Here is a 26,562-nt window from a genome sequence, read left to right on the forward strand (position 1 = left end):
GAAGTTGGAAATGCATTTGTGTTTCTAAATTGGCAGACAGGAAAATTACTTGCCGAGTCTGACAAGGACACTGGTCACAAGAAGACGATCACTTCCCTTGCAAAATCTGCAGATAGCTCACATTTCCTCACTGGTTCCCTAGATAAGTCTGCAAAGGTATAATGAAAGCTTCTCAAACATTGTCTGCTTTCTATTTGGTTGACACCTTTCTTATTATTCTTTTTCCTTGTCTTTGTTAGCTTTGGGACAGCAGATCATTGACACTTATCAAGACCTATGTGACTGAAAGGCCAGTCAATGCAGTTGCTATGTCTCCACTTCTCGATCATGTACGTACTAGTGAAGCACTGATTTTATGTTTTGACTCTCTGATTATATTGGTGATAGAACTGTGGCATGTCTGCCAACTGATGCATATTTTTCAATGGATTTCTTCATCTTTTGTATGTCAAGTACTTGGTATTGGCGGTGAAATGTAATTTTACTTTGATCAGAGTTATTGTAATTAGCACTATGATAGTATATGTGTAACAACATTTTATAACAAGTAACTAACTTAAAAACAGAACTGAAGTCTGATCTATCATTCGGAAGTTATGCTGGAAATCATTGATATGGTTTGGACTCTGCCATTAACTAGATGCTTAAGCCTGCTTTCCCTGAAAGCTTGAATGCTCAAGTCTGTACTGCTGGCGAGGATTCATTAAATGCTCAAGCTTGCTCTTGTCCTATGGGTTAAGCAATTTTAAAGATCCCCTTGGTCCTTGTGTTTGACTGCTTTGGTTTAAACTTTAATATTTTGTAGGATCCATAAAATAATACATTTTGATTGTTGGTCTGTACTTGTGATTAGGCTCCGCTGGGGTTTTTGGGGGGGGGGGGGGGGGGGGATTGAGTTTGTAATTTAACAAATTTTTGTCTTTTGAATATTCTATTCAATTGTATTTAAGCTTGAATATGGATATGTGATTGGTGGTATTGCAAGGTATTTAGAAGCTACAATCACAAAAAGAAAATGAGATTTATAGTGGCTCGACGTCTACCATACCTATGCCCACTTAGAGAAGACGAACCCATCTTGGGTTCCATTATAGCCAAAACCATTGAGGTTTCTACCAAGTTCACCTTAGAAACTTGTTTACAATTCCTTATATTTGATCAAGCTCTAGGAAGCTAACACCATAAACAATAGTTTATACAAATTGAATAGTCCTAAGTCCACACTTGGGACCAAACATGGCAATAACCATAATAAATATCAAAGCAACAACTTTAAATGAAATACTTTACAGTGGAATGTTCACGAAGCCTTGAATAATAAAGCTTTGATGTGTCTTTAATGCCTTGCTCACTTTTTGCTCACAAAATAGAATTTGAGTTTTGAGTGTCTTGAGAGCTTTTTTAATTTGAGAGCCTCTAATGTGCAATCAATAGTTGTTCTTGATCTTTTTGGAGTTGTTTATGTACTACATAGATTGATTTTGAAGTCCCCCAACGGCTGAAATTGCATTTAATGCTCAAAAGTGACACCTGCAACACTCAAAATGGCACAAAAAAGGTCGTATAGTTATACAGTGGAACCAAAGATTGGCTGTAGAACCTCAACTATCATTTCCCTCATGTTGAAGAGGTTCAGCTCAGTTGAGCAAAACCCCAATTGTAGGGTTGACTGTTGTTTCCAGAATGCAACTAGACCTCGCTCCAGTCGAACTGGGGGTCTGTAGGGGTCAACTATCATTTCTTGTGTCCAACAAAGCCTTGGCCCAGTTGATCTAAACCTCGATTGGAATCTCAATTGTAGGATGAAACCCATTTTATTTTGTGAAGCTGATTTAAATCGTGGCCCTAGACTTCTAAACTTCAAATTTTAAGCATTATATCACATTGAAAGAAGTCATGTTTTAGTGCTTAATAAACTAAAGTTCTGTTTTTCATCTAAACATTTTTTAAGGTTAATTACACTAGTTGGCTCAACATTAATGACTAGACTTGTACTAATAGTCTTTGATTTATCTTTCTGTGTTTCAGTTTTCTTTTGATTTATATTGGAACATATGGATGTAAGTGATATTTGCTTATTATATCATGCAAAGTTAGTTTTTCAACAAATTCTATTTATGTAGGGAGTCTTATTAAGCATATAAAATACCCCTTATTGATGTAAAAAGGAAATTACATGTTAGAAGATGAATAAGATATAAATATTTGGAATTGAGAAAGCTTTGCTATTCCTCATCATTTGCTAATCATCATCATCTATAGATGCAAAGATGAATACTGATTGGGACAGAAGATCCTATAGTTTGGAAGAAATAATCTTTTATATTTTGTATTAGGAATGCTTGTTTATAATATCAGTGTAGATGTAATATTATAAACATTTTGTATTAGGAATATTTGTGAATTTATAATATTAGTGTAGATGTAATATTATAAACATTTTATATTATGAATATTTGTGAATATAAAGACAAATATCAAACTAAGATTGTGGAAGAAGTATCAATCATCCAACAGAAATATAACATCTAATTTTAACATACAAAATATTAACAAAATACTATTAATTCACATAAAGATACCATTAATACCATAACAAATGATAATATAAATAAATATAATTCAGCATAAAGACAATTCTTGTTTTTGTTGTAATTAGAGTCAGCTTTTTGTTTGTTATCCTTTAGCCAAATATTATCTTGCACAATGTTCTAAAAACTTCAATAAAACTCTGGCTGTTTATTCACACGTATCCAGCACATGGACACATGACACCATAGACGTTTCCAAAAAAAAAAAAAAAAGGTACAAATAATAAAGAAAAAAGTACAAATAACAAACCCAATTTGAAGAGTCCATGCTTCCTAGCTTCCCACCTTTTCTCTTTGTTTCTTTATCTTCTTCTCTGGTCTCCTCCTCCTCCCTTATTTTTGCTTCGCTTCCCTCCTGCAGCTTATTTCCTTGCATCTCTCTCTGTTGCAGCAGGTTCTGCTTCTCTTCCTTTCTGTTCCTCGTAGGTTTATGTTCTTTCTGCTCCTATTTTTTTTTTCATGTCTTTATCTTCTTATTGTTTTTATGTTCTTTCTTGATATTACTTATTTGCTGTTGCATCTTTCCTTTTTTGGTGTGTTTGAATCTTCTTCTTCGCTTCTGTTTCTGCTTCTTCTTCTTTAGTCTTTTTCTCTGCTTCAATTCCTTCTCCTTTTTTCTTGTCTCCCCCCCCCCCCCCCCCCCTGCCCTGGCAATTCTCTTCCTATCCCTATGTTCTTCTCCTGTTTTTCTGTTGCATTGCTCTATTGCTGCTGCCACTCTTATGCATTTTCGGCTCCTTTCTTTTGTTGTGCCTTTCTCTCTCTCTCATCTTTACTTCTCTCTATATTCTCTTCACCTCTTTGCAGGTCTTTCCCTTTCTTTATCTAACTTATTCATTGTGCTGTTCTGTCTGTCTTCTCTGCATCTTATCTTTGCACCGCGTCCCTTTGTTTTCTGATATGTATTGGTTTTTCTGTCAATGCAAAATTTGTCATCTGTCACTTAAGTTTCCCCTTTTTCTTTACAAATTTTTTTTCTATCCTCTTCACTCTTTTTCCCTCCTGTTTCTATGGCATTTTCTTTCCTCTCTGTTACTGGCGCTTTCTTTTCTTTTTATTTTAATGCTGCAATCTTTTTATTATGTACTCTCAATCTGAATTTGATATCTTTAGATATGGTAAACCAAGCTTTTTAACACCTGACTTGTGCTGAATATGTTGTCAGAGAACTGCAGAGGCAATAAACTCGTAATCATGACCACTCTGGTTTGGTCAAGCTAGAAGCCTAGATCCCATATGTCATCATATTTTTTTTTCTTTTATTTAGCAGTTCACACACCTTACCTACTGAATATTACACTTGGTAAAGATGGATCATTGATTGAGGTGATTCTTTCATAGTTATAACAATCATAAGTATTACCATAGGTTCCTTGCAAGAATAAGAATTAGGATCCAGAGTTCCACATATTGCTGGTTATCATCTTTATTGTTAAATTCTACTTATGATGTTTTTGAAAATGTGAAGAATGCCTTTTATGTGAATCTATATGCCTCTGTTAGAATGCTGTTGTAGGAACTTACAAGATAATGTGTAGAACACCAACATCAAAACCTTAACCCCACTAGCTGAGTTTGGATTCTGCCTCGCCAGTAATGTTGTGTACAAAAAAAGAAAATCATTCATCATGTTTTCTTGTTGAAGTAACTTGTTGCTATACTGTTGCAATTATTTTGGGTAAAATCCTGCATTTGATGCTTTCAGGTGGTGCTTGGAGGTGGTCAGGATGCTTCAGCCGTCACAACAACAGATCATCGTGCAGGGAAGTTTGAAGCTAAATTCTTTGATAAGGTAAAAGTGTATTTCTTTAGTATCATCTGTAATGACACAAGTCATATAAACAATAAGTGTAAACTTCTGAAGGAAAAATGTTCTTTGTGTTCAATTAGATTCTTCAAGAAGAAATAGGAGGTGTGAAAGGGCACTTTGGGCCTATAAATGCGTTGGCCTTCAACCCAGATGGTAAAAGGTATTTTTCTTCCAATAGTGCTATATCATATCTTTTAGATTAAGCTTCTTTAACTTATGATGGTAAGGGCCACTAGGTTTAAAGTTTCATTCAGTTAATGTGAAGGTTGATATTTTATCCCGTTCACCTTTTAACTCTTTCTTTTCCATAGACTATCTCAATTTTAATTTTCATGTTTGTTAGTCTCTTTTGTCTGTGGCTTCACCCCTCCCCTCTCTTTATGTTTTAACATGGAAAAAGGTTGTTTATTTGTGTGTTTTATTTTGTATATGTCATGTCCAACTTGGTGAAAATTTCTGTTTGCATAAAACAAGTGGTTATTTTTAGGGGCATGCTTCCAGAGATTTTCTTTATGTGATTTTGGAAACATATAGGCCTATAGTTGGAGACGTTCGATTGGGATGTAGCGTACCAATCCAGAATGGTCATTTAGAAAAGGTGTAGTTTCTCCACTTGATTATAATATTTATGTGAAATGTTAATACGGTTGGTGGGAGTGTCTCCTACGAAGAATTAAATGCATGAGACAGGATTAAGGTGGTTTGATCATGTAAGAAAAGACCAATATGTTCTTTTGTGAGGAGAGTGGATAGAATGGAAGAAATTTGTAGTAGAAGAGAAGACTCAGAAGACCAATACAATTTGGTGGGAAACTCTTAACACAAGTTATAATGGATTTACAGAAGATAGGGTCATAAATAGAGATGATTGGTGAGTTAGACTTCATGTAGCTAGCTTACCCAATGAGATTAAGGCTTGGTACGCTGTTTTTTTTTTTTTCCCTCTTCTTCTTGGTACACTGTCAACAAGGAAAAATGGAACATCAAGTTTTTATATCTATTGCAAAAGATAGTTTATCTAATAATTGCACAAGTAAAGAAAAACTTGTATCCTTTTGCTAAGCGGCACAAATTTGTTGCTGAGAATGGTTTTATTCTGACAATGAATTGAACTCTTTTGCTTTGAAGCTCTTCTATTTCTTTCACCCCTTATGCTCTAGATTGTACAAAAAGCATTATAGAAGTCCAACAAGAAACTGCCAATAAGCAATGGATTCTTTCCTTTTGTTGCTAGAAAGGGCTAATACTTTAACACTTTTTGTTGGTTTGCACCTTCTGCGACTTGGTACACTTTCTCATTCTAAAGCAACGAACTAAGTTATCCTAGCAATTTCCCTTTTTATAGTTATTCTCTCGATTATTTCCCTCGAGGGATGAAAAATCAAAGCAATAAATTAAAAAATATGAAACTATTGTTTTGAGAGGACAAAGTATAAAAAAATTTGTCGATTTTGTTTTGAAAAATCTGTTATATAATTATCTTGAAGAAGTAATATTCTAGATCAGATCATTTCATTAGTTATGTTGTTAAGAAGAAGATAGCTATAAAAAGTGTCTTGGATTGTAGTAATATTATCTTCTAGTGCACTGTTGTTATGGCAGTTTGAGCATTTAGCATCCACGTTCCTCTTGTTTCTTGTGCTAGAACTTATTTGGTCTGTAGATAATGTAGCTTTAGCGTACAACATAGAACTTTGGAAAAAATCTTATTGATGCCTTACACTAAATTAGTAGGCCTAAGACAAATGTTTTTAATCTCATCATATATTGACCCTTTCTTAGGCTATAGCAATGAACATAACCTTCAAACTTTTTCCAATTTGGCTCGAATCATCAAAGGCATGTTAGGAAGCCATAATCTTGATAGCAACTATACTTGAATTTTATTTGAAGGAAACTACAACGAGAAATTTGACATAGGCACTATATGACCTTACAAGGTCTTGAGGAAGGGTTTCAGCGATGACAACATACCATGCTTTTATTCCATGTGGGGTGGGTTACATGGATTCTAGCTGTATCTTTATTTCTATCTATGGGCTTATCTTCTGTTAGAGCCCATATAATCTATATCAAACATTAGTGTCTTATACCAAGTTTTTCTTGGCCTTCCTCTTACCTCTTTTGCTACATTCCAACTCCATCCCATACTCTTGTAGTAAGAGCCTCCATTGGTCTTCTTCTTACATGAACAAACCATTTTCATATTGTCTCACACATGTTATCTTCTATAGGAGCCTTTTTGACCTTATTACAAATAATCTTATTTATAATTTGATCTTTTCTTGTATGCCGCACATCTATCTTAGCATCATCATCTTGGTTATGCTCATATTTTGCACATGTTGGTGTTTTACTTCCTAATATTATGTGCCATATAACAAAGTTGGTCCTACAAATTTTTTCTTTTATCTCTAAAGGAATTTTACTATCAAATAAAATGCCAAATGCACTCTTCCATTTTAACCATCATGCCTTAATTTTATGGGTAGCATCCTCATTAATTTTCCCATCCTTTTGGATGGTTAGTCCATGATATCTGAACTAATTTTTTCTTGGTAGGACTTGATGTTCCAATTTTATCATGATCATCGACGCTTAATTTTATGGGAATCTCTCTCTCTCTCTCTACATATTAACCCCCTTCTCTCTCTCCAACTCTCTCTCTAAAAATTAACCCCCCCCTCTCTCTCTCTCTCTCTCTCTGCATATGGAAAAATCAAAAACCCAAACTAAAAATCAACTCGCAGTGAAAAACCAAGCACAAAAATCAAAACTAAAAATCACCCTAACACAGATCTCCTAAAAATCAAATAGTTTTTTCAGCTTGTTTTTTTATTTTTTTTAATTTTTTGGGTAGAAAACAGATCAGAGACTTCGTTGCAAAATCGTGAGAGTACATCATTAGAGATACGACCCTCTTTCCTTGCCAATACTGAAACATCAGTGGGAAGGAACAAAACTTGACCTGATTGATATAGAAGAAAAGGCATATTTAGCCAACGTATGAGCTAAGCAAATTAGCTTTCCTTGCCAATTCATATGTTTTTGAATCATTATGTATATGTTCCTTTCGTCTCTGCTACACATATATGTTCCTTTTGTTTTCTGCTCAGCTAGTTGTTTTTTGTCCCACTGCTACACATATGTTGCGTCTTAACCCATAGCAACTTATGACCCCATCGCATGAGAAATCTGACTTTTTCCCTTTTTCAATTTTATTTGTAGTTTTTCAAGTGGAGGTGAAGATGGGTACGTCCGGCTGCACCATTTTGACCCAGATTACTTCAATATCAAGATTTAACTCTAGCATGGTGTACTATTTGTTAGTTTTGGCCCATCTATAATGTTGGGGGTGAGAAGTTACAAGTAGGGTTCGGATCACGTTTATAGAAGCCCTATATATCTGTGCTCCTAACTACTGTTATGAATATTTATTTTTGGCATTCAAAGTTTTGTTTATATCAGTCAACATGTCGAGACTGCCTGGCTCTTCATTGTTTTAGTATTTCTACCCCGGAAAGCAAGAATCACACACTTGGTGAAAAAGTTTTAAGAAAAGTAGGTGTCCTGTGATTTTGCTGTTCTAGTGGCTGGCACAGTGTTAAAGTTGATATAATGTTGGCAGTAACTAATGTGATTTTTATGTTATGTTTTGTGAAGACTTGGGCGTATATCATTTCCAGCAAAGTAGGACTCAATATATACAGTTTTGGAGATAAGCCGTCCACTTTCTCAAAAATAGGAATCACTATCTAATCACCTCTTCTGAAATCAAACAAAAAGATAAGGACCATGACTTAATCCACTACTAGATAAGATTAAGTGAAAAACAATCAACAACAGAAGGATGAAACAATAATTCAGATTAACTGAAAATTTTCTAATTATTTAAGGAGGGCATGATTTGGTAGAATAAAAGACAATACGTAGCATACTGCATGCATCATTCAACGTTTGTAATTATTAACAGTTCTTGCGAGTATGCAATAAAAAAGAAAAATAAAGGTATAAATAATTATTCGTATTTGGTTTCTAAATTAATAATACAAAGGTTAAGGATTTCGATTATTATTGGGGCTTCTTGTGTTCTTACTTTTTTATTTCTATGTATAATTATTATAAATTGCATTTGGCATGAAATTTTTTATTAGTTATTTTTTTAAGATAATGTCAGATTAACATACAGTTTTAATATGTAATTTTGACATATCAATTACTTATAAAAAAATATACACATTTTAAAAATTAAAAATATTTTTAAACCCTCGCCTTCCTCCCACCCGCCATTTATACTCTCCCTCTCTCTCTCTCGATCTCGAACAGCGAGGACGATGCTTTATGGCGATAATCTCCCCCCTAATCATCAAACTACACTCACGAACGACCTCAATGAAAATGTCATCAAAGAAGGTAAAAGAAACTTGCTAATCTTGCTCTATTCCAGTGATTTCTCCATCTTTTTCTTGTCTCAATCTTCTGTTTTCCTTTTTCTGAAAATCAAAGATTATTCTACTTGGAAAGGCGAACGGTTACGCCTGTCTCTCGTGTTGTTGTTGTTGTGAATGCCGCTGCTCCTACTACTTACCAGAAAAATGAATGAATTCCTTAACACCGGTCACGCCGACGATGTACACGATCGCTTCTTTAACTGCGGTTTTAGCACTTTTCAGGATTAGTTTAGGTTTTTATTATTCTCATTTTCGCTCACTGTTTTCGTAACTTATTATAATTTTGGTTGAGAAAGGCGCCAAGTGCTACCAATTTAGATGTATAAAGATGAATTTAGCTTTTAGGTCTCCTTAATTTGTTTTTGTTAAACCTGAAGAATTTAATTATCTGCTGGCTTGTGTGTGTGTTTACGTCTGGGAGAAAACAGATTAGTTATAGGTTGGGGGAGGAAGGGAAGATAGGTTCCTTGACCTTTCTACTTGCTTAATTATGAAGTTGTTTGAAAATTTCTCTGGAACTGGAAGTGGTTGACGTATTTCACAATTTGACGAGGCATACTCCGCTGTCCTTTGCTTACTTCCATCTTCGTCCTCTTATCCTTTCTCTTCTTATCATTTTCCGTGAGAATCTGGTTGGAGTATGCCTCAGAGGTATATGGTATCTAACCAGTAGGTTTAAATGCCACCACATGATTTTAGGACATTTGGAAACAATTATCACTTGAAGTAGTATGCAGGATTTTATGTATTGCATATCCTCTCGTGTCTGCTCAAAACAAGGACGAATTGGATGAAAAAGGAGAAAAGTGCATCTTTATCAACTATATAGCAATGAATCAAAAGATTATCAACTTTTTGATCCAAGAATCAATAGATCATGGATTTCATAGGATGTATACTTGACAAAATGGAAGCCTGGGAATGTAAAAATTCCCACGAGGTTGAATCAACCGAAATATTGTACAATCTGAGAAAGATGAACCAAAATCTCTAACTAATCATATTCAACTGGCTTCACCAGGAACATCTTTTGAAGAAACTGACACAACCAGAATCAGCCATAAAAAAAGTCCGCTCTTCAATAGATATTTATGGATCACGCAATTTTGCATTTTTCTCTTGCAAGCCACAAAATTTTGAGAATGCATTAAAAAGTCAAATTCGGCAAAAAGAAATTGCTGAGAAACTACAACCTGTTTGAAGAATCATGCTTGGGAACAAATTAAAAAAAAAAAAAATTGTTGTTGGGCTAAAGTGGATTTACTGAAGTAACTGGACAAAATCTTGGAGGATGGCGTATCTTAAATGACAGCTGGACAAAGCCTGCTTCAAGAAAAATGCAACTCACAACAACCTGGGGTCGGTTTCATCAATTGAATGTTGGCTAGTTGCTCTAATGGCGAACCAAAACAATTTTAACTTTGTTAGTACAATTAGAACTCCAAGCCTACCAGCTTGACAAAATCAACAATCTTCAATGTTGAGCTTGAAAAAGAAGTGTATGTGACCAGATTGATAAAATCAACATCTTTAATGTTGAGCCTGAAAAAGAAGTGTATGTGAAAAAACTTCTAGGATGTGCCATGTGAGGAAATGAAAGAAAGCAAGGTCCACTGACTTTGGAAACATTGTGCAGCCTAAAACAAGCCCCACATGCTTGGAATAGCAAAATAGATAAACATTTTCTTTAGAATGGCTTCCCAATTAGTCTTAGCAAACCATCGCTATATATAAAAAAGAGAGTATGGGTGACTTTCTTTTTATTTGCCTATGATGTTTTGATGATCTGATTTATACTAGCAATAACCTCTAATGCTAGGCAATTCAAGAATGCAATGATAAAGGATATGAATGATTGACTTGGCCCTGATGAAATATTTTCTTGGAATCCAAATTTGACATGCAAATGAGTAACAAGATTATTTATAATAAGGTTAGAGTGGTGCCTATTGAAGATAAAATGCACGAGATGCAATTTAGATGATTTGGACATGTGAGGAAAAAACCAGTAGACACACCTATGAGACAAGTGGATGAAATGGTTGTGGAAAATCTTTAGACACGACATTGAACATAATCGTCTTACAGAAAATACGACCATGAATAGAGATGATTTGATAGATTGAATTAAATGTAATCAATCTCCACCTAGTGGGATTAAGACTTGTGATGATGATCCAAGTTCGGTTGGCTCAAGGAGAAACTTATATTTTGTAGGAAAATTGCACTTAAGATTTTTTACTAATAGAGTTTAGACGTCAAGTTGCAAAAGCCACTTTTAACACTTAAATTAAGAATTGCAACAATAAGATAGATGTCTAAATATATTAATTGTGTTTTTCTTTATTTTGTTGTTTTCTGCATGCCATTGTCATTTGCTCATCATTTCTCACTAACATTATTTAAGATAGCATTTGTTAAAATGAGTAAGATAAGGTTACATTAAGATAACTTATCTGTAAGGTCTAAGATAACTTATCTGAAGGGGGGGGAGAGATAAATTTATTTGGAAAGTTTATGATAAGAAGTTACATGCTTCTTTCAAGATAAATTTAACAAATACAATGGAAAACACTTTTGTCTAGGATACTTTCTATATCTCACTTTTTCCGGTCTATATTTTGGTTAACAAACACTACCTAAATAAATAAGGTTACACTTTTAATTTTTATTTTATTATTATTATTATTATTATTATTTTTTTTTGGGGGGGGGGGGGGGAGGGGGGTGAGTAGATGGCTTTCATTTTATGTTTGCATTTTTCATGACAAAAAAAGTTATCAAACAATGTGTTTAGGTTCTGTTTGTTGAAAAACTAATAGCAAAAACAAAGAGAAGGAATAAAACTTTATCAAGTGAGCCCTAAACTTTTCAATAAGATGTGAATTGTGTGAATTTTTTCTTTCTTTTTTTCTTTCTTTCCTATATTTAATTAAGTGATGTGGGAGTTGAAATGTTTATGCTGCATCCAAACACATTATAATTTATTTATTGTTTCTAACAAATATTATTTGTATAAATAAGGTTATGTTTTTCATTTTCTTTTTTGGTGGGTCCAGTTTTCATCTTTTGTTCACATTTGTTATGACAAAATCAGTTATCAAACAATGTGTCTAGGTTTTGTTTGTGAAAAAACTAAAAACAAAAACAGAGAGAAAGGGAATAAAATGTTATCAAGCAAGCCCTAAACATTTCTGTAACATGTGAGTTGTGTGAACTTTTCTTTCTTTCTTTTCTATATTTAGTTTAGTGATTTGGAATTTGAAAAGTTTACACTGCATATCAATTAGCCATGGGCAAGCATTTTCGAATTTTTATAGATCAAGATTTCTGAAGGGTTTAATGTTCAATGCAGGTGGTTCTGGGGTTTGTATGATGAGTAACACATGGAAAGATGATCAGCACCCATCTTTCATTAACTTCATATCCTCCTTCCTGCGTGCAAATTCTTTCCGTCTTAACTGTGTGCCAGTTGCTCCTGTAATGGCCTTCTTGGTGCTCATCTTTAGCAATAGATTCACTGCGTAATTGACTGTAAAGTTTTTTATTTGCAGGACTTTATTTTTAACTGTGGAGGTGTGTCAGTGGCTTTTATGTTTGTAACTAACTGGAACTGTAATGACACTTCAATTATCTTTGCCAGGTAAACTTACTTTGTTTATGTGTTTTTTTTCCCTCTTGATCCTCTTTTCTTTGTACTATGGTAATTGCGGTCTGTTAAATACAGAGTTCAGAAACTGAAGGGGCAGTTTGCAAACCTTTATGTTGTTGTTACCCTCCCAACAAAGGAGCAGAATGATTCCTTCATTCGCTCTTTTTTCAAGTGAGTTTTTCTGTATGAACTGCTCAAACTCAGTTTTTCTTTAACAAGGTTCCATCGATTTTGAGGAACTTGGTTTCTATCTTGCTTTGGCAAAGATATGGAATGGAGCTTGGAAGGCCAATATTTGTGCTAGTTCAAGATTTAGAGATGGGTTTTGAGAAAATTGTCAAGATTGGGCATGCTCGTGGGGGTAATAGCCTCTTATCTAAATGTTCCTCCAAAAAGTCATTTATAGTGATTCTTTAATTATCACCGCCAATATTGCAGTATGCAAGAGGCAGAATGCCATATCTAAACTGAAGGCTGAGGTGAGTTAGTTGGACTTGCTTTGAAACTGCTTATCTGCTGGTATACTTTTATTTTCCAGTTGTACCTATTAACAAATAGACTTGTGAAGAGGGAGGGGTCTGTGCAAGGAATGGACGTTTTTCTCAGAGTGGTCTCATCCATACCTGGCATTGATAACCACGATGCAAATTCAGTAAAGCCGTTTCTCCTCTCAACATCCCTTTTTTATTTATGCTTTTCATTTCTAGAATTTATCCTTCTGGATTTTGTAAGTCCTTACCATGGATAATAGAAGTTCTCCAGAACTACAATCAATTTTCACCAATATTGTTTTTCCTTCGTAATCTGTACTTCAATAATTTGGTAATTGGTCTTGCACCTAGCTCTGCAAACTCAACTTACTCTGTGGCCACTAACTGACCATAAATATGATGATAATTTAGCAGAACAGGAGTTGACCTGCTAAGCCTGGTTGATCTGGTCAACAATTGTAATACAATCTTGCTTGTTGAGGTTAGCGAAGTTGGCACATGAGATCCGTAATGAAGGTAGCTACATACACTACACACATTCCTCTTGAATGAAAGGTTGGTCAAAAGGAACTCACCATGTTTGTGAATAGAAAACAGCTGTAGGTCTTGAGAGGGGCCCATGAGCACTATCCAGTCAACTCCCTAGCCTTTGTAAGAAATTTCCTCTAACAAGTATCACTTAGGAAAGCAGCTCTCAAGAAGATTGAAGTAAAGGGAAGGGAATTGAATAGACATTTATGCAACATTCATTGTCCTTACCATATATATATATATATTATATTTTTTAGGATTTCTTCACTCTCTATCCTTGTGCTTATCATTTTATTTTTTAACTAGAGATATGGATTTAAGAACAGAGCTAACTGTTGAGGTGTTGTATCAGCTTGGAAACTGATTGCTATTGACCCCGGGGAGGGCAGAGTGTTAAGACTATTTGTGCTTTCCTTCTGATTGATAATTTCAATTGTGTATCTTGATTGTTCAGAACCATGCATTTAAACCGAAGCTTAAAATTCTAAACTGAAACTTAAAATTCTTGCTTGAGATTCAACTGCTGTGCCCCCCTTTCTGGTTCTACAGAATCAAGTTATGAACGCTGCATTGTTTTGTCTTTCAGATCCTTTTGGTTTACTCAGTAATTTGCTTTATTGGCTTCCCTGGTGCTGCTTTATCTCAGCTGACTTAAGCCATCCTTCTGCTTGTAATTTGACTCGGAAGTTTTTTCGTCACCTCCACCTCTTTTTTTATTTATATTGATATTTGTATTTTTATTATTAGTGGTTCATCCTCAAAATCTCTTTGGCTTTTACTTGTTAACTGAAACTAATTTTATTGTATTTTACTTTTGTTCTCTCCCCTTCAAATAAATCCAGCATGCACATTTAAATATAGAGTTTAACTGTTTTTTTTTTTTATAATCTATACCTTCTCTCACTATGTTTCAATTATTTTCTGCAATGATACTTGTTATAAGAAAAAGAAAATGTTTGGACTTTCTTGACATATTAGTAATTGCATGTGCCATTTTCTAATGTGTCAAGAGGAAACTTGAAATCATGCCAATAAAATTGAAGCGCACTTGTTTCCATTTGTATTTTAGTTTTGGAAGTTTAGATGTTTCAAGTTTGTAGTCTAACTCTACTTCATGAAACATTTGGCTGACTAGAAGTACACTTTTCTATTGTAATATCTAGTAAATAATAAATCAGGCTTTGTATGGGAAACACAAAACAAACCTCATACCATATACAATTAAATTTCGCAACTTCATTTACCCAAGGCAGTCTTAAATATCTGATCAACATATGTGTCAACAATGTGACAACTTTGTCTTCTTTCCTTGTCAGCTTAATCAAGCCATTGGTTCAATTGAAGCAATAGCTAAAGCATCCAGAGAATTTATCTTGGAAAGTACAGATCTTTCAGCTGACAAAGCAGACATCATAACAAGGTTTTTCAGGGATCCAAAGTTTTATCTCAGTTCCAAAATTATGTAGTGGAATTTGTAATTTCAAACTTGGCATCTCAAGATACTCTGCCAGCCTTAAGGTGATTTCTTCAAAATCTTATCTTCCTTTTTCCAAGAACTATGTTTTCTGCAAAATATCAACAATAATACACATGGGATGTAGAAAGGAGAAACCTTATCAACCAATTAATTTTTTTATCTTCATTTAGCTGGTGAGGCATGCATGTTCTGATGGTTTGTCCGTTTGGTTGTGTTTGAGTCTCCTTGCTCTAGATACCATCCTTACTACCTACCATGGCCAACCTATTATCAAGAAAGAGCAAAATTACTTAAATAAATGAAAAGGAAAAAGAAGCAGTTGGTTGTTTGGACTGTGGTTCTACCTTTATATAAATATATATACACGTATATTATTACTTGCTCTATCCTTATTGTATTCAGTAATTAAGATATGTATAAAAGAAAGAAAGAAAGAAAGAAAGTTGTACAGAATCTAGGTCACTAAAGACCTATGCCCCCGAGCTATAATAAAACTCACAATCTACAAACCCAAAGATAGACAATTGATCAACTTCTAATGCAGCTAGAGGGCAAGTCCCACTTATGAACAAGAACCCTACTCTGTAAGCTATCCTTGAAGCACATGGAAAGCATCTTATGCCAAACCTCCGTCTAAACACGGTCAGCAAGTTGTGATGGGCTTCATAAATAATCTCTAAAAATTCTGCCATCCCTCTCCATCCATAAAGCCATAAACCAGCGCTGCAAGTGTGAGCTTGTAACAAATTGCCCAAGGGCCTTTTGATTTCCATCTCATGGCTGGCCAATGAATAGATACCTACCAGTCTCAGAATGGTAAATTCAACCTGATTTGGCTCGAGTCAGTTTTGGGACCTCTCTTGAATAGGTGTGCAAAGAATAGATGTGCATTACTTTCTACACCCCAGCAAAAAAGGATACACTGGTTCGGTTTTGGGTAGTAAGATGGTATCCTATCAATTATATCGAGCCTCATCTCTATAGCAAATGATAAAACAAAAACAGATTAGGTATGTTTTGTCCAAACCAAACCAGCTTAGGGCTTTCACTCATGAATAACTGTAATGCCACGGCACCAGACAAAAGGCCATTTGGCCTTGCAGTCCATGAGAATCGCATCTCTTCTAATCACATCCAGGCTGCAATCTGGTACATGATTCTGAATTGCCTCCAATTCTGATGTCTGGGCAGACAAGAGGCTGCCAAGGACTAGAATCTATAATCTCCTCCATCCTGCAGCAAGACAGTATATCCCGTAATGTAGAGGGGAAAACATCCCTAAACCACCCAAAGCGTGCCCATAGATCGTTCCATAGAATATCCTTGTTACCACCAACGTGTCCCCAAATAAACGGCCGAATAGTCATTTGAATATCAAGTAGTTTCCTCCAATGCCATGGACATTGATGTGTTGCCTTCATAGTGCAAATACACCAGTCCCTACCCAATGCCTCTGAATTCACATGATCCAAATAGACTTGGTTTGAGGCTGAAGGAGGCACCAAAACAAGTAGCGAGAAAAGCTTTATTCCAGGAAAGGAGGCCAAACTCCAAGACCCCCTCCTCCTTTGGCTTGCAAACTTCATCCCTTGTAACTTTGTCTTTTTTAGAAAGCATCAAAGACCCCAACCATAAGAAATTGCGCATCATGTTTTTTTGCTATAAACTACTAGCTCCATCCCTTAATTTTGTTAGAAAGAAGGGTATAAAAGAAACTGCTTGAACAAAGCTTGATGGAGGAAGCGCTTTTTCTGCAATGTTTTTTCTTTCTTTTGTTCTTCCAGAACCGAACATACGTTTGAGTTTCTAATAATATCTGGTACTTATAGTTTCTGGTTAGACAATTTACGAGTTAAATGTACGAAGTGTTTATTGACTTGGTGTTCAGTCATTCTTCTATAAATCCAATTATCCTTTCATTTCAGGTAAGTGTTATATTTCTTTACTCATTTACATGTGAATAACAATTGATGTTCTGAAGAGCTTGGTATCAAGGGGAATTCCTTTCTTCTCAGATAAGAAATATATTGTGTACTCATTTACATGTGATTGGTAATCGATGCTCCAGATCCAAGCTTGATATGAAGAGGAAGGAATGCGTTTCTGACCTGATTAAAGAAAAATTTTGGAAGTCCTGACTGCTTCTCTCTTTATCTGTGTTTTTCTAAGTAAGACGTTATCAAGAAAATAATTACTTTATACTAAATAACCTTGGGAGTAACACTTTTGTAGTTATGTACTTAAGGTTTTTTTTATTTCTTTATTTTAAGGTTTGATTTCTGATTATATAATTTATGTTTTTATTTATTTATTTAGGTAATGTTTGTTAATCAAAATATAGATCAGAAAAGGTAAAATATGGAAAATATTTTAGACTTTTGTCATTTTCAATGTGTTTATTAAACTCATCTGACTATTCTTAAAAAAAAAGTCATGTGATTTTTTATTGTCATTTTTCAAATATGTTTATCTTTTCCCCCCTAAAGATAAGTATATCTTAGACTTTTTATATAAGAAAAAATGACGTATAAGTCCTTCAGTACATTTCAAAAAATTTAAGAAATAATTTAATAAAAATCTTGAAATATTTCTCATATATTGATCATTTCATATCTTGGTTTGGAAAATATTCTAGTCTTATCTTGATACACTTTTATTTTACTCATTTTAATAAATGCTATTTTAAGGGATATTGAAAAGAAAGAGGAGTCCGTTTTTATTTCCGTGTTGCCTTAATTGTTAACATTATTACTATTATTTTTTGATTTCATGCTGCTATGTACATTGGATCTTTAGGCACATTAGATGTTTTTTGAGTGGTTGGACATGTTTTATTTTTTTGAAGTTGGTGGATGTTTACGCAGGTGTTTAATATTTAGTGAAATATTGGATGTCGGATGTTAAATGCTTACATGGGTGTTTTTTTCTTAGCTGTTGATTGTGAACATGTTTGTACAAGTTTTGGTCGAACATCTTAAAGGTTTGTAAGGTTTAGGACAAAACCTGTATCCCAATTCCTAATAGCGTCTTATGCGAGTAAACGCTACTAGCAATAGTGACATTGTGAGAGATGCAGGAGAAATGGTTCAAGTAGACGCACCACTGAGTGGTGAAATTAGGTAAAGACACCGTCACTGGGAATTGAAAAATAAGCAAAATCACAAAATTTGGTTTAAGTATGGAGATGCTTCTATAGGTATGGCGGTGTAGTGAAAATGGGCGAGCACAAATTCGCCACTGTAATAGCAGAATCTGCTAGTAGTGATAGCGAGCGGTGCTTGCCCAAATTCCAGCCTGACACCCAGTTCCAAGATAGATCAGTGAGATTGTAGATTTATTAGTAATATATTACATAATTTTATAATGATAATATTTGATTATAAGTAATTTGAGAAAGTATAATCTTTTTTTTTTTTTTTAAATTCGAATACAGAAGACAAACACGGGATAAGGAAGGAGGCGGCACGGTCTCTCCTCTCCACTCTCTCTCTCGCCTTCTCTGTAACTTCTCAGCCCTTCAAAAGCGCACGCTCTCACCGTAAGTTCTCTTTCTCCTAACTTCTATTCTTCTATTCTCCGCTCCGTTCCGTTCATCCTTATCTCCTCTACTCTCTCTCCAGACGATTTTTCAGTTCCTAGTTTCTTCTAATTGACACTGTCCTGTGAAACCATGTGTTCTTTTTGTCTGTGTTTCGACTTCTGAGCATAATCATTGGGCGAGAACAACTAGGGTTTGATATGGATTTAGTAGTGCCCGCAAGATTAACCCATGAAGGGTTTTGCCCGTTTCCTTGTATTCATGGCCATGGCGGCAAGAAACTTGGATTTGTGGGTGCGAGAGTTGGGTCTGGCGTTTCTTCCAATTTCAGTTCATTGAGGACCTTCGTTGCCCACAAAGCTCGTATTCTTTACTTGTATGTTGATACTTGTGGCGGGTTTCGGAAACAGGGGCTTAATAGGGTGTGTGCTGTTTCTAAGGTTGAAAATTTTAGTTCTGACAGCCGGTGGTTGAATTCTGAGAAGACCGAATATGGGTTTCAGGAGGATTCTTCCCCCAATTTTGAAGAATTCGAGAGTAATATTCATCTCCGCCGGTTAGTGAGAAATGGGGAATTGGAAGAGGCTTTTAGACACCTTGAAAGCATGGTGTATCACGGGGATATTCCTGATATCATCCCTTGCACGAGTTTGATTCGGGGGTTTTGTCGACTTGGGAAGACTAAGAAGGCTACTAGGGTTATGGAGATTGTTGAGGAGTCCGGGGCTGTTCCCGATGTTATAACTTATAATGTGTTGATTAGCGGTTACTGCAAGTCGGGGGAGATTGATAGCGCCTTGAAGGTGTTAGACCGAATGAGTGTTGCCCCAGATGTTGTTACCTATAATACGATCTTGCGTAGTTTGTGTGATAGTGGGAAACTGAAACAGGCGATGGAGGTTCTTCATCGGCAGTTGCAAAGGGAGTGCTATCCTGATGTGATCACATACACCATATTGATTGAAGCGACTTGTAAGGAGAGCGGGGTTGGGCAGGCGATGAAGCTCCTTGATGAGATGAGGAGCAGAGGTTGTAAACCGGACGTGGTCACTTACAATGTTCTCATTAATGGGATCTGCAAGGAAGGGAGAATAGATGAAGCTATCAAGTTCTTGAACGGCATGCCTTCTTATGGTTGCCAACCAAATGTCATCACTCATAACATAATCTTGCGGAGTATGTGTAGCACTGGGAGATGGATGGATGCTGAGAAACTATTGGCTGAGATGCTTCGAAAAGGATGTTCTCCTAGTGTTGTTACATTCAACATCTTGATTAATTTTTTGTGCCGAAAGGGATTGCTGGGCAGAGCCATTGATATTTTGGAAAAGATGCCCAAGCATGGATGTACTCCAAATTCTTTGAGTTACAATCCGTTGCTTCATGGGTTTTGCAAAGAGAAGAAGATGGACAGGGCGATTGAGTACTTGGAAATAATGGTATCTCGGGGGTGTTATCCCGATATTGTGACCTACAATACCTTGCTTACGGCGCTATGCAAAGATGGAAAAGTTGATGTAGCAATTGAGATTCTTAATCAGCTGAGTAGCAAAGGCTGCTCTCCTGTTTTGATCACTTACAATACAGTGATTGATGGGCTCGCCAAGGTTGGGAGAATAGAATCGGCTATAAAATTGTTGGATGAGATGCGGGAAAAGGGTCTCCAACCTGATATAATCACCTACTCTTCCCTTGTGGGAGGGCTCAGTAGAGAAGGGAAGGTAGACGAAGCCATTAAGTTCTTCCATGACTTGGAGGGACTCGGTATCAGGCCTAATGCGATCACTTACAATGCTGTAATATTGGGGCTTTGCAAGACTCGCCAGACTGGTCGTGCCATCGACTTCTTGGCTTCCATGGTGTCCAGAGGGTGCAAGCCCACCGAAGCAACGTATACCATCCTCATCGAAGGCATCGCTTACGAAGGTCTAGCAACCGAGGCACTGGAGCTGTTGAATGAGTTGTGCTCCAGGGGAGTTGTGAAGAAAAGTTCAGCAGAACAGGTGGCTGTCAAGATGTAGATTGAGAAATATTGCCATATTTTGCTCTGCGCTTGCTAATTTAGGCTATTCTCTGAACTTAGGCTCTCTCTCTCTCTCTCTGCACTTTTTGCTTGTGTTTCCAGATGGGTTTTACTCTGTTCTAGTTGTTCTTGCGTCAAACTTATTTTAGTCATCAATGGGGGACAGGGAGACCCAATTCATTTTTGTCTCTGCAGATTTTTATTTGCTTTTCATACTATGTAATTCTTTGGGCCTTTTTGGCAGGATTTTTGTTTTCGATTTTCATGTGATTTTTAGTTATTTTAGAAACAAAGATAAGAGAATAGTGGGGGGCTATTTGCGTTTCCTTTCCCCTTATTATTGTCGGCAATCAAGAGAGTGGCCGGAGAGTTGCAGCCTGCAGGGGGAATGAAGGATTGGTGAGGAGAAATAAGTGCGTACAATTAGTCAAAACCAAAACACTTAAAAGAAGTTGTACGGAAATGCGTTTGGAACTCAGTTTCGGCGTTTCCAAACCATTTCACGTTTCGGAAACGATGAAGACAGCCCGAAACCGTTTTTGGGCTGTATTTTTAAATTGTGAAATGTACGGGAGTCGTTGCACAATTTTTTGAAATTTGATGGAAACGTGTTTCAGCCGGAAACATGTTTTCGATAACAGTTGCCCACGTCGCACGGAGTTTGAAGCCAAGCAGACTCCCTTTTTTTCCTTCTCCTTCTCTTCTTTTTCTTTTGCCTTGTTTCTCTGAATCCGCTAATCATTGACGCACCGCCAACCTTTGATCTGTTAGTCGTTCCGGTTCCATCGCTCACTCATATTGTTGCTCTGGGTGCTCCCTCGCCGCCAACCGCTGATTTGTTGCTTTGGACTCCGGTCGCCCGTTGATCTGTTTGATATTTTGTTTTTATTTTATTTATATTAAAATTAAATTAGTTTTAAATTAATCAAATTTTTTCAGTAATATTGCATCTACACTGGGATTTTGGTTTTAGCTATTTGGAATATGACATGATTTTATGAATATCTAATAGCATATTGCATATCAGTTTGGAATATGGCATACTAGTTAATTTGTATAATTTTTTATATCAAAAATTATATTTATAAAAAAATTCTCATATTTTTTAAATTTACAATTTATCTCACATTTTTATTTCTTACATTTTTAGAAAAATATCGTTTCAGCGTTTTTGTTTCTTATCATTTCGTTTTTCATTTTCATGCTATCTTGTTTAAAGTAAGAGTGTTTGATTATGCACATTTACTATAGAAACTGTGTAATTATTACACATATTTTCTATGGAAGTAATTAAATATTCTTAATTTTTCTATGAAAAATATGTGTATGGTACAAGTATTTAAAAGTTCTTTTCATATAATTTATTTTTTAAGGGGGTGTGGTGATTTTTATTTTTTAGGAAATTATTATCTAGAATTAAATTCTAAGTAATGCAATCAAACACACGCTAAATGTAATTGTCAATTATATTTAGTTTTATGTTTTTAAATAAAAATGAAATTTTAAAATAAAAACTAAAACAAATAAATTAAGTGAGAGAGTTTTTAGCTTTTACCCTTTTTTTTTTTTGGGTGTGGGTTCAGTTTTAGTTTTTATTTAATGAACTAAAAATTGGCGTGTTGTTTAATAATTATGCATTTATTTTTTGTTTTGTATTTGATTTATTTTTCTCCACCCTCATAATTGGCCACAGAAATTAGTAGATGTTGTTGGAATGGCTATCAGATGCTTAAAAGGGTCTTATATACTCTTATGTATAGTAATTTAAAAAATATTATTTATACAAATAACTGGATTATTGAAAAGATGACCAAAGGTGTTAAATGATAAAATTATTCTCACCCAATTTACAGATTCACCACTCATGCCTTTGGCTGCCTTCTCTCTCTTCTGTCATGACTGTTTCTAGCGAGCTTTGCCTTGCCTCGCCTCGCCTCATCGTTCCCTATTTGATCGTTGATGCATCTTTTCGTCGCCCTATTGCAACACCTCGCGCGATGTTGCTGCATCTTGCCATCACCTTGTTGCAGCGCCTCATGCAATCGTTGTTGCATCTTGTTATAGCTTCGTCGCAATGTCTCGTGTCGATTGCCACTACACCATCTTGTCTCCTCACCATTATTGTTTCTGGATGAAGTTCAATTGAGTTTCATGAAGCACGCCCGTTGGGCTTTATTTGGGCCTGATCAGTCTTTATGAAGCTCAATTTTCTTTGTCCATAATGCCTTAATGATCGATGATGAAGTCTAATCAGATAAAGTCTGATTCGGTCATCAAATCTGTCATCTCAATATAGCACAATCCTAATAATTTAGTAGGAACATAAGAGTATTCTCAAAAATACAATTGCCTCTTGGATTGAAGTGTCAATTCACCACGTACTCTCCTATCCAAACTGATCATGTGAACGTGGGCTTGCTACCTGTAATACCTATCGAACTTGTCATTAATTTACAATTTATAAATAGAAAAAATATTTTTCTTGAAATAATAATTCTCATACTTTTAACGTGAGACTAGGTGGCATAGCGAAACTGCTAATTATAGTGAGAAATTCTTTGATTTCCCTTATTGACAGCCTAGTCGTATGGTTCATGTGTGAGAAGTGTTTTAATTAATTAATTAATTATCCAAATTAATTTTCATGGATGATGTTTTTGGGTTTTCAATTAAAAAACATGAATTAATTTCATTTATTGAAGTTCATGTCCAAAAATCCTGTAAGAAGTTTTTGGAAATCCCATTTTCAAATGAAAAAGAGGTGTGTTTCAAAACTATCATCCTTTCTTTAAATTTAAGTTGTCATGTGACAAGTTTCAAAACTAAGCCCCCTTTATTTTAAAACTAAACTTTTTTCGTATTAAATTTAGAAACTAATCTCACTCTGTTTTGAAACTAACCCCTTAGAGTGGTAGGTTTCAAATAATGGCTCTAGAAGGCAGAATTTCAACCCTGTAACAAGTTTTAAAACATCAGTCTGTGGGTTTCGAAACTTGATATTTGTTTAGTGACAAACTGTCCAGAATATTTATTTCCCTCTATTTTTGCATCGAAAAGCCTTCGATTTTTGTCTTGTTTTCTCTTAAACCTACTTTTGGTTACAAACAAATACCAACAAAGTAAGGATTTTTCCCTAATACAACGGTGGTGATGCAATTGGAAGATTAAAGCTTAGTAAGTTTCAAGCACAAAAACTATAAAAAGGTAAGACTTCTAACCAACATTACTCCCATTTCAAGTCTTTTGACTAGAGATGCCCCAATTTCAAAGAGAGAACCTCTATGGCCTTTTTCTTTTTTTTGTGAAGATTTCTTACACTAATCTCTCATTGACAATAGCCCCTAATTAGCTATTCAGGTCATTGGATCCCAAATGCATAACCTAATGCCCATAACACGTGCGCACACACACACACACATCAAAGTACCACATAGTGACTCATGCTATTCAACAATGAAATGGGCATCAAGGAAATTACCAGAGATGAGTGTGAAAGCTAAAGCACAACTCAAACTAGTGAGTTTCTAATCCCTTAAAGTCACATTAAACACAATGGGAACACATGAATTATTAGCCTTTACATTAATAACCATGTTTAACTAAAAAATCCAACGTAAATTCTTTTTACCTTTGCAGGAAAAGACCCACATTGGTGGCTAACTCTAAGACTTCAAACTTCTTTGTCCTCGTCTTACCTTTTCCACCAAGAAGAAGATGAGAAGAGAGAAACTTGATTTTTGCTTTTACATGGTAACCCAATGACCATTTTGATCTTTCTTTCCATCTTTAAGAAAAATTATTTAAGGGTAGAAATGTCAACCAAGGCAGTAAGGAGGAGAGGTAGTGTGGCTAGGGTTTTGCCAATAATGAGAAATGGCAGTGATGGTCAAATGGAGATAGAAAGAAAGAGAGAGAGAGAGCAACCCAAACCCTAACTCATTATCCCCTCAAGTCAAAACCGAGTCTATTGTACTTGGAGGCCTCCTAGCTTTTTGTCGCAGTAGAGCATCAATTATGGCTAGAGGTTGCTTCTATTGTGACCTTGATAAAGGTGAACTCGCCAATCTTGAGAATTAAAAGGAAATGAGGGCTTGAGACCAAAAACCAACTGGGAGTGGATCTTTGCAAGGATCTATGAGTTTTAAAAATCTTTTCAAAACCAACATAACAGCTCAATGCGGAAGCAAAAATAATTCTTGCAAGACTCTAATATATTTCATCTATATGCTACAAATGAAAAAAACATGCCATGAGGGGTTTTTTGATATACATTTTCAGATATATCTATTGTCGGTTGTCTGATCTCCCTCATGCAAGCTACTACTCTAGGTGAGTAGCTTGCCTTCTCACTTGTGAATGACTTAGTTATTCCATACCTGAGATGCAATCGAAACCCTCCAATGGAGTTAGGCTAAAATTCTTTCAATGGAGGTGAATTGTTGCTCTATGGGTGTTCCTCATTTGGTTGTTTCTTGACTATCTAATAGCCAGATCTTAATGAGAGAATACAAGAGGGAGAAAATGCAAGAAGTTTGGAGCAAGAACAAGCCAGATGCAACTATGGATGAAGAAGAAAAAGCATACACAAGCCTTTGCTTTTTTTAGGAATCAAGAGAGGGGAGAAGTATAATTGAGGGATACACTCATGAAAATGCCTTTTTCTTTTTCCAAAATCCCTCCTTATTTAACTTCTTGTCAATCATGCCTCTTCTTTTCCCATATCCCTTTAATCAAGCAAATCGTCCAAGTATTAAATACTGAGATGCAACAAAACGGTGGAACTTCAAAATACTGAATTATGAGGTTCGATAGACCTAAGTCGTCTAGAACCTTTTTAATCAAGTTCAGTCGACTTAAGTCTAAGTTCAGTCGACCTAAGCCATTCAAAACCTTTTTAATCAAGTTCGATCGACCTAAGTTTAAGTTTGGTCGACCTAAGTCGTTCAGACTGTACTGCTTCGTCAATTTTGCATTTCGACCTCGCTATTATTCAAAAATAGCCTTTACATTATCCGATAATGTAACTAATGCATTTTTTTATCCAATAGCAATCTCCCATAACCTTAGATCCATGTGTCCAATACATAATATCAACCAACATCATTTATAGTGATAAGCAACACGATAAGAGCAATGGATCACTAATCCGTGCATTACTCGATTAGTGCGTAACTTTTTAGGTTCACAACTATGTAACAATCCGAACATGTTAACTCCTTGACGTCAGTTGATCCTATTGACCTATTAAGAGAATCTCTCCAAATCCCCAAAGCACCCCGAATGATCCTAAGTATCCACTAGCCCGGACTCAGAATGATCCAAATGGTAGTGAAGTCTAACTTCATATGAACCTATTAAGGCTCCTCGATTACCGTGCACTATAGTCCTTCTACTGCCTAACATCCAGACCGAGTGAGAGTCATGGACTAATTAAGCTCACAGGACTCGATAATTATGATAGATCTGATAAGGTATGTGGTATAAATAGCATGTCAAATCTTATCAGACATTGAAACTCTTTACAATCTCATGTTTACCCTGGCTAGGGAATTTTCAACCACTACAACCAATACAGATTACATAGGATGTACACCTCCAACCCATGGAGGTCAATGGATCCCATCAATGAACATATGTCATCATACACCATTGTACAGAGACCACACAATCAACGATAAATCCTTGACACCAGTGTACAAAACACCATGTCACATCTAGTTCAAAGACTAAATACACAATCGAGAGCCAATGACAAATCATTAATCCTCAAGCCATGTGATATGTTGCAAGCGTCACATTTAGTAAATGTTCTACCAACACCCACTCACATGTCTGCTATATGCATCCCACACAATGCGGCGTGTGAATCACCATTCTATTCCATTAGCATCACATGCTAACAATGGTAGTAGCCTATGTGCCGGTCTATTGATCAATATATCATATTTCTTTTGTGATAAATTTAAGGATCAGAAATACCTTTAAGATATCCTAAATT

At 35.6% G+C, this 26,562-nt stretch overlaps 3 protein-coding genes across 8 annotated transcripts in view; all 3 read left to right on the forward strand.

The window, feature by feature from the left end:
- The window catches only part of LOC127807820 (eukaryotic translation initiation factor 3 subunit I-like), a 28,734-nt gene extending 20,671 nt beyond the window's left edge, over positions 1–8,063 (forward strand). For both annotated transcript variants that reach the window (XM_052345946.1, XM_052345945.1), the window contains exons 4-8: positions 37–156; positions 240–329; positions 4,297–4,383; positions 4,482–4,561; positions 7,630–8,063. In XM_052345946.1, coding sequence (XP_052201906.1) covers positions 37–156; positions 240–329; positions 4,297–4,383; positions 4,482–4,561; positions 7,630–7,705 — 453 coding nt within the window. In that variant the 3' untranslated portion in view covers positions 7,706–8,063. The remainder of the gene's footprint in view (positions 1–36; positions 157–239; positions 330–4,296; positions 4,384–4,481; positions 4,562–7,629) is intronic.
- Positions 8,064–8,690: 627 nt separating this feature from the next.
- LOC127808196 (protein PARTING DANCERS) lies at positions 8,691–18,583 on the forward strand. 5 transcript variants are annotated; one of them, XR_008024882.1, is made up of 9 exons: positions 8,691–8,814; positions 12,208–12,332; positions 12,407–12,495; positions 12,580–12,675; positions 12,771–12,865; positions 12,943–12,983; positions 13,073–13,156; positions 14,843–15,044; positions 18,437–18,583. XR_008024882.1 is itself a non-coding variant. In XM_052346618.1 (8 exons), the coding sequence occupies exons 1-8, from the start codon at positions 8,736–8,738 to the stop codon at positions 14,990–14,992; spliced, it is 759 nt and encodes a 252-aa protein (XP_052202578.1). In that variant the 5' UTR covers positions 8,691–8,735; the 3' UTR covers positions 14,993–15,172. The 5 variants fall into 5 exon arrangements, 1 of the variants encoding a protein (XP_052202578.1); XR_008024884.1 differs by having other exon boundaries at positions 18,440–18,563; XR_008024883.1 differs by lacking the exon at positions 18,437–18,583 and adding an exon at positions 17,072–17,169.
- On the forward strand, positions 18,477–20,807 carry LOC127808195 (pentatricopeptide repeat-containing protein At1g09900). Its single transcript, XM_052346617.1, has one exon. It carries the CDS (start codon positions 18,742–18,744, stop codon positions 20,560–20,562), a length of 1,821 nt encoding a protein of 606 aa, XP_052202577.1. The 5' UTR covers positions 18,477–18,741; the 3' UTR covers positions 20,563–20,807.
- Positions 20,808–26,562: the final 5,755 nt, after the last annotated feature.

The sequence above is a fragment of the Diospyros lotus genome, chromosome 8 (genome assembly GCF_014633365.1).
Source record: "Diospyros lotus cultivar Yz01 chromosome 8, ASM1463336v1, whole genome shotgun sequence".
Classification (NCBI taxonomy): domain Eukaryota; kingdom Viridiplantae; phylum Streptophyta; class Magnoliopsida; order Ericales; family Ebenaceae; genus Diospyros; species Diospyros lotus.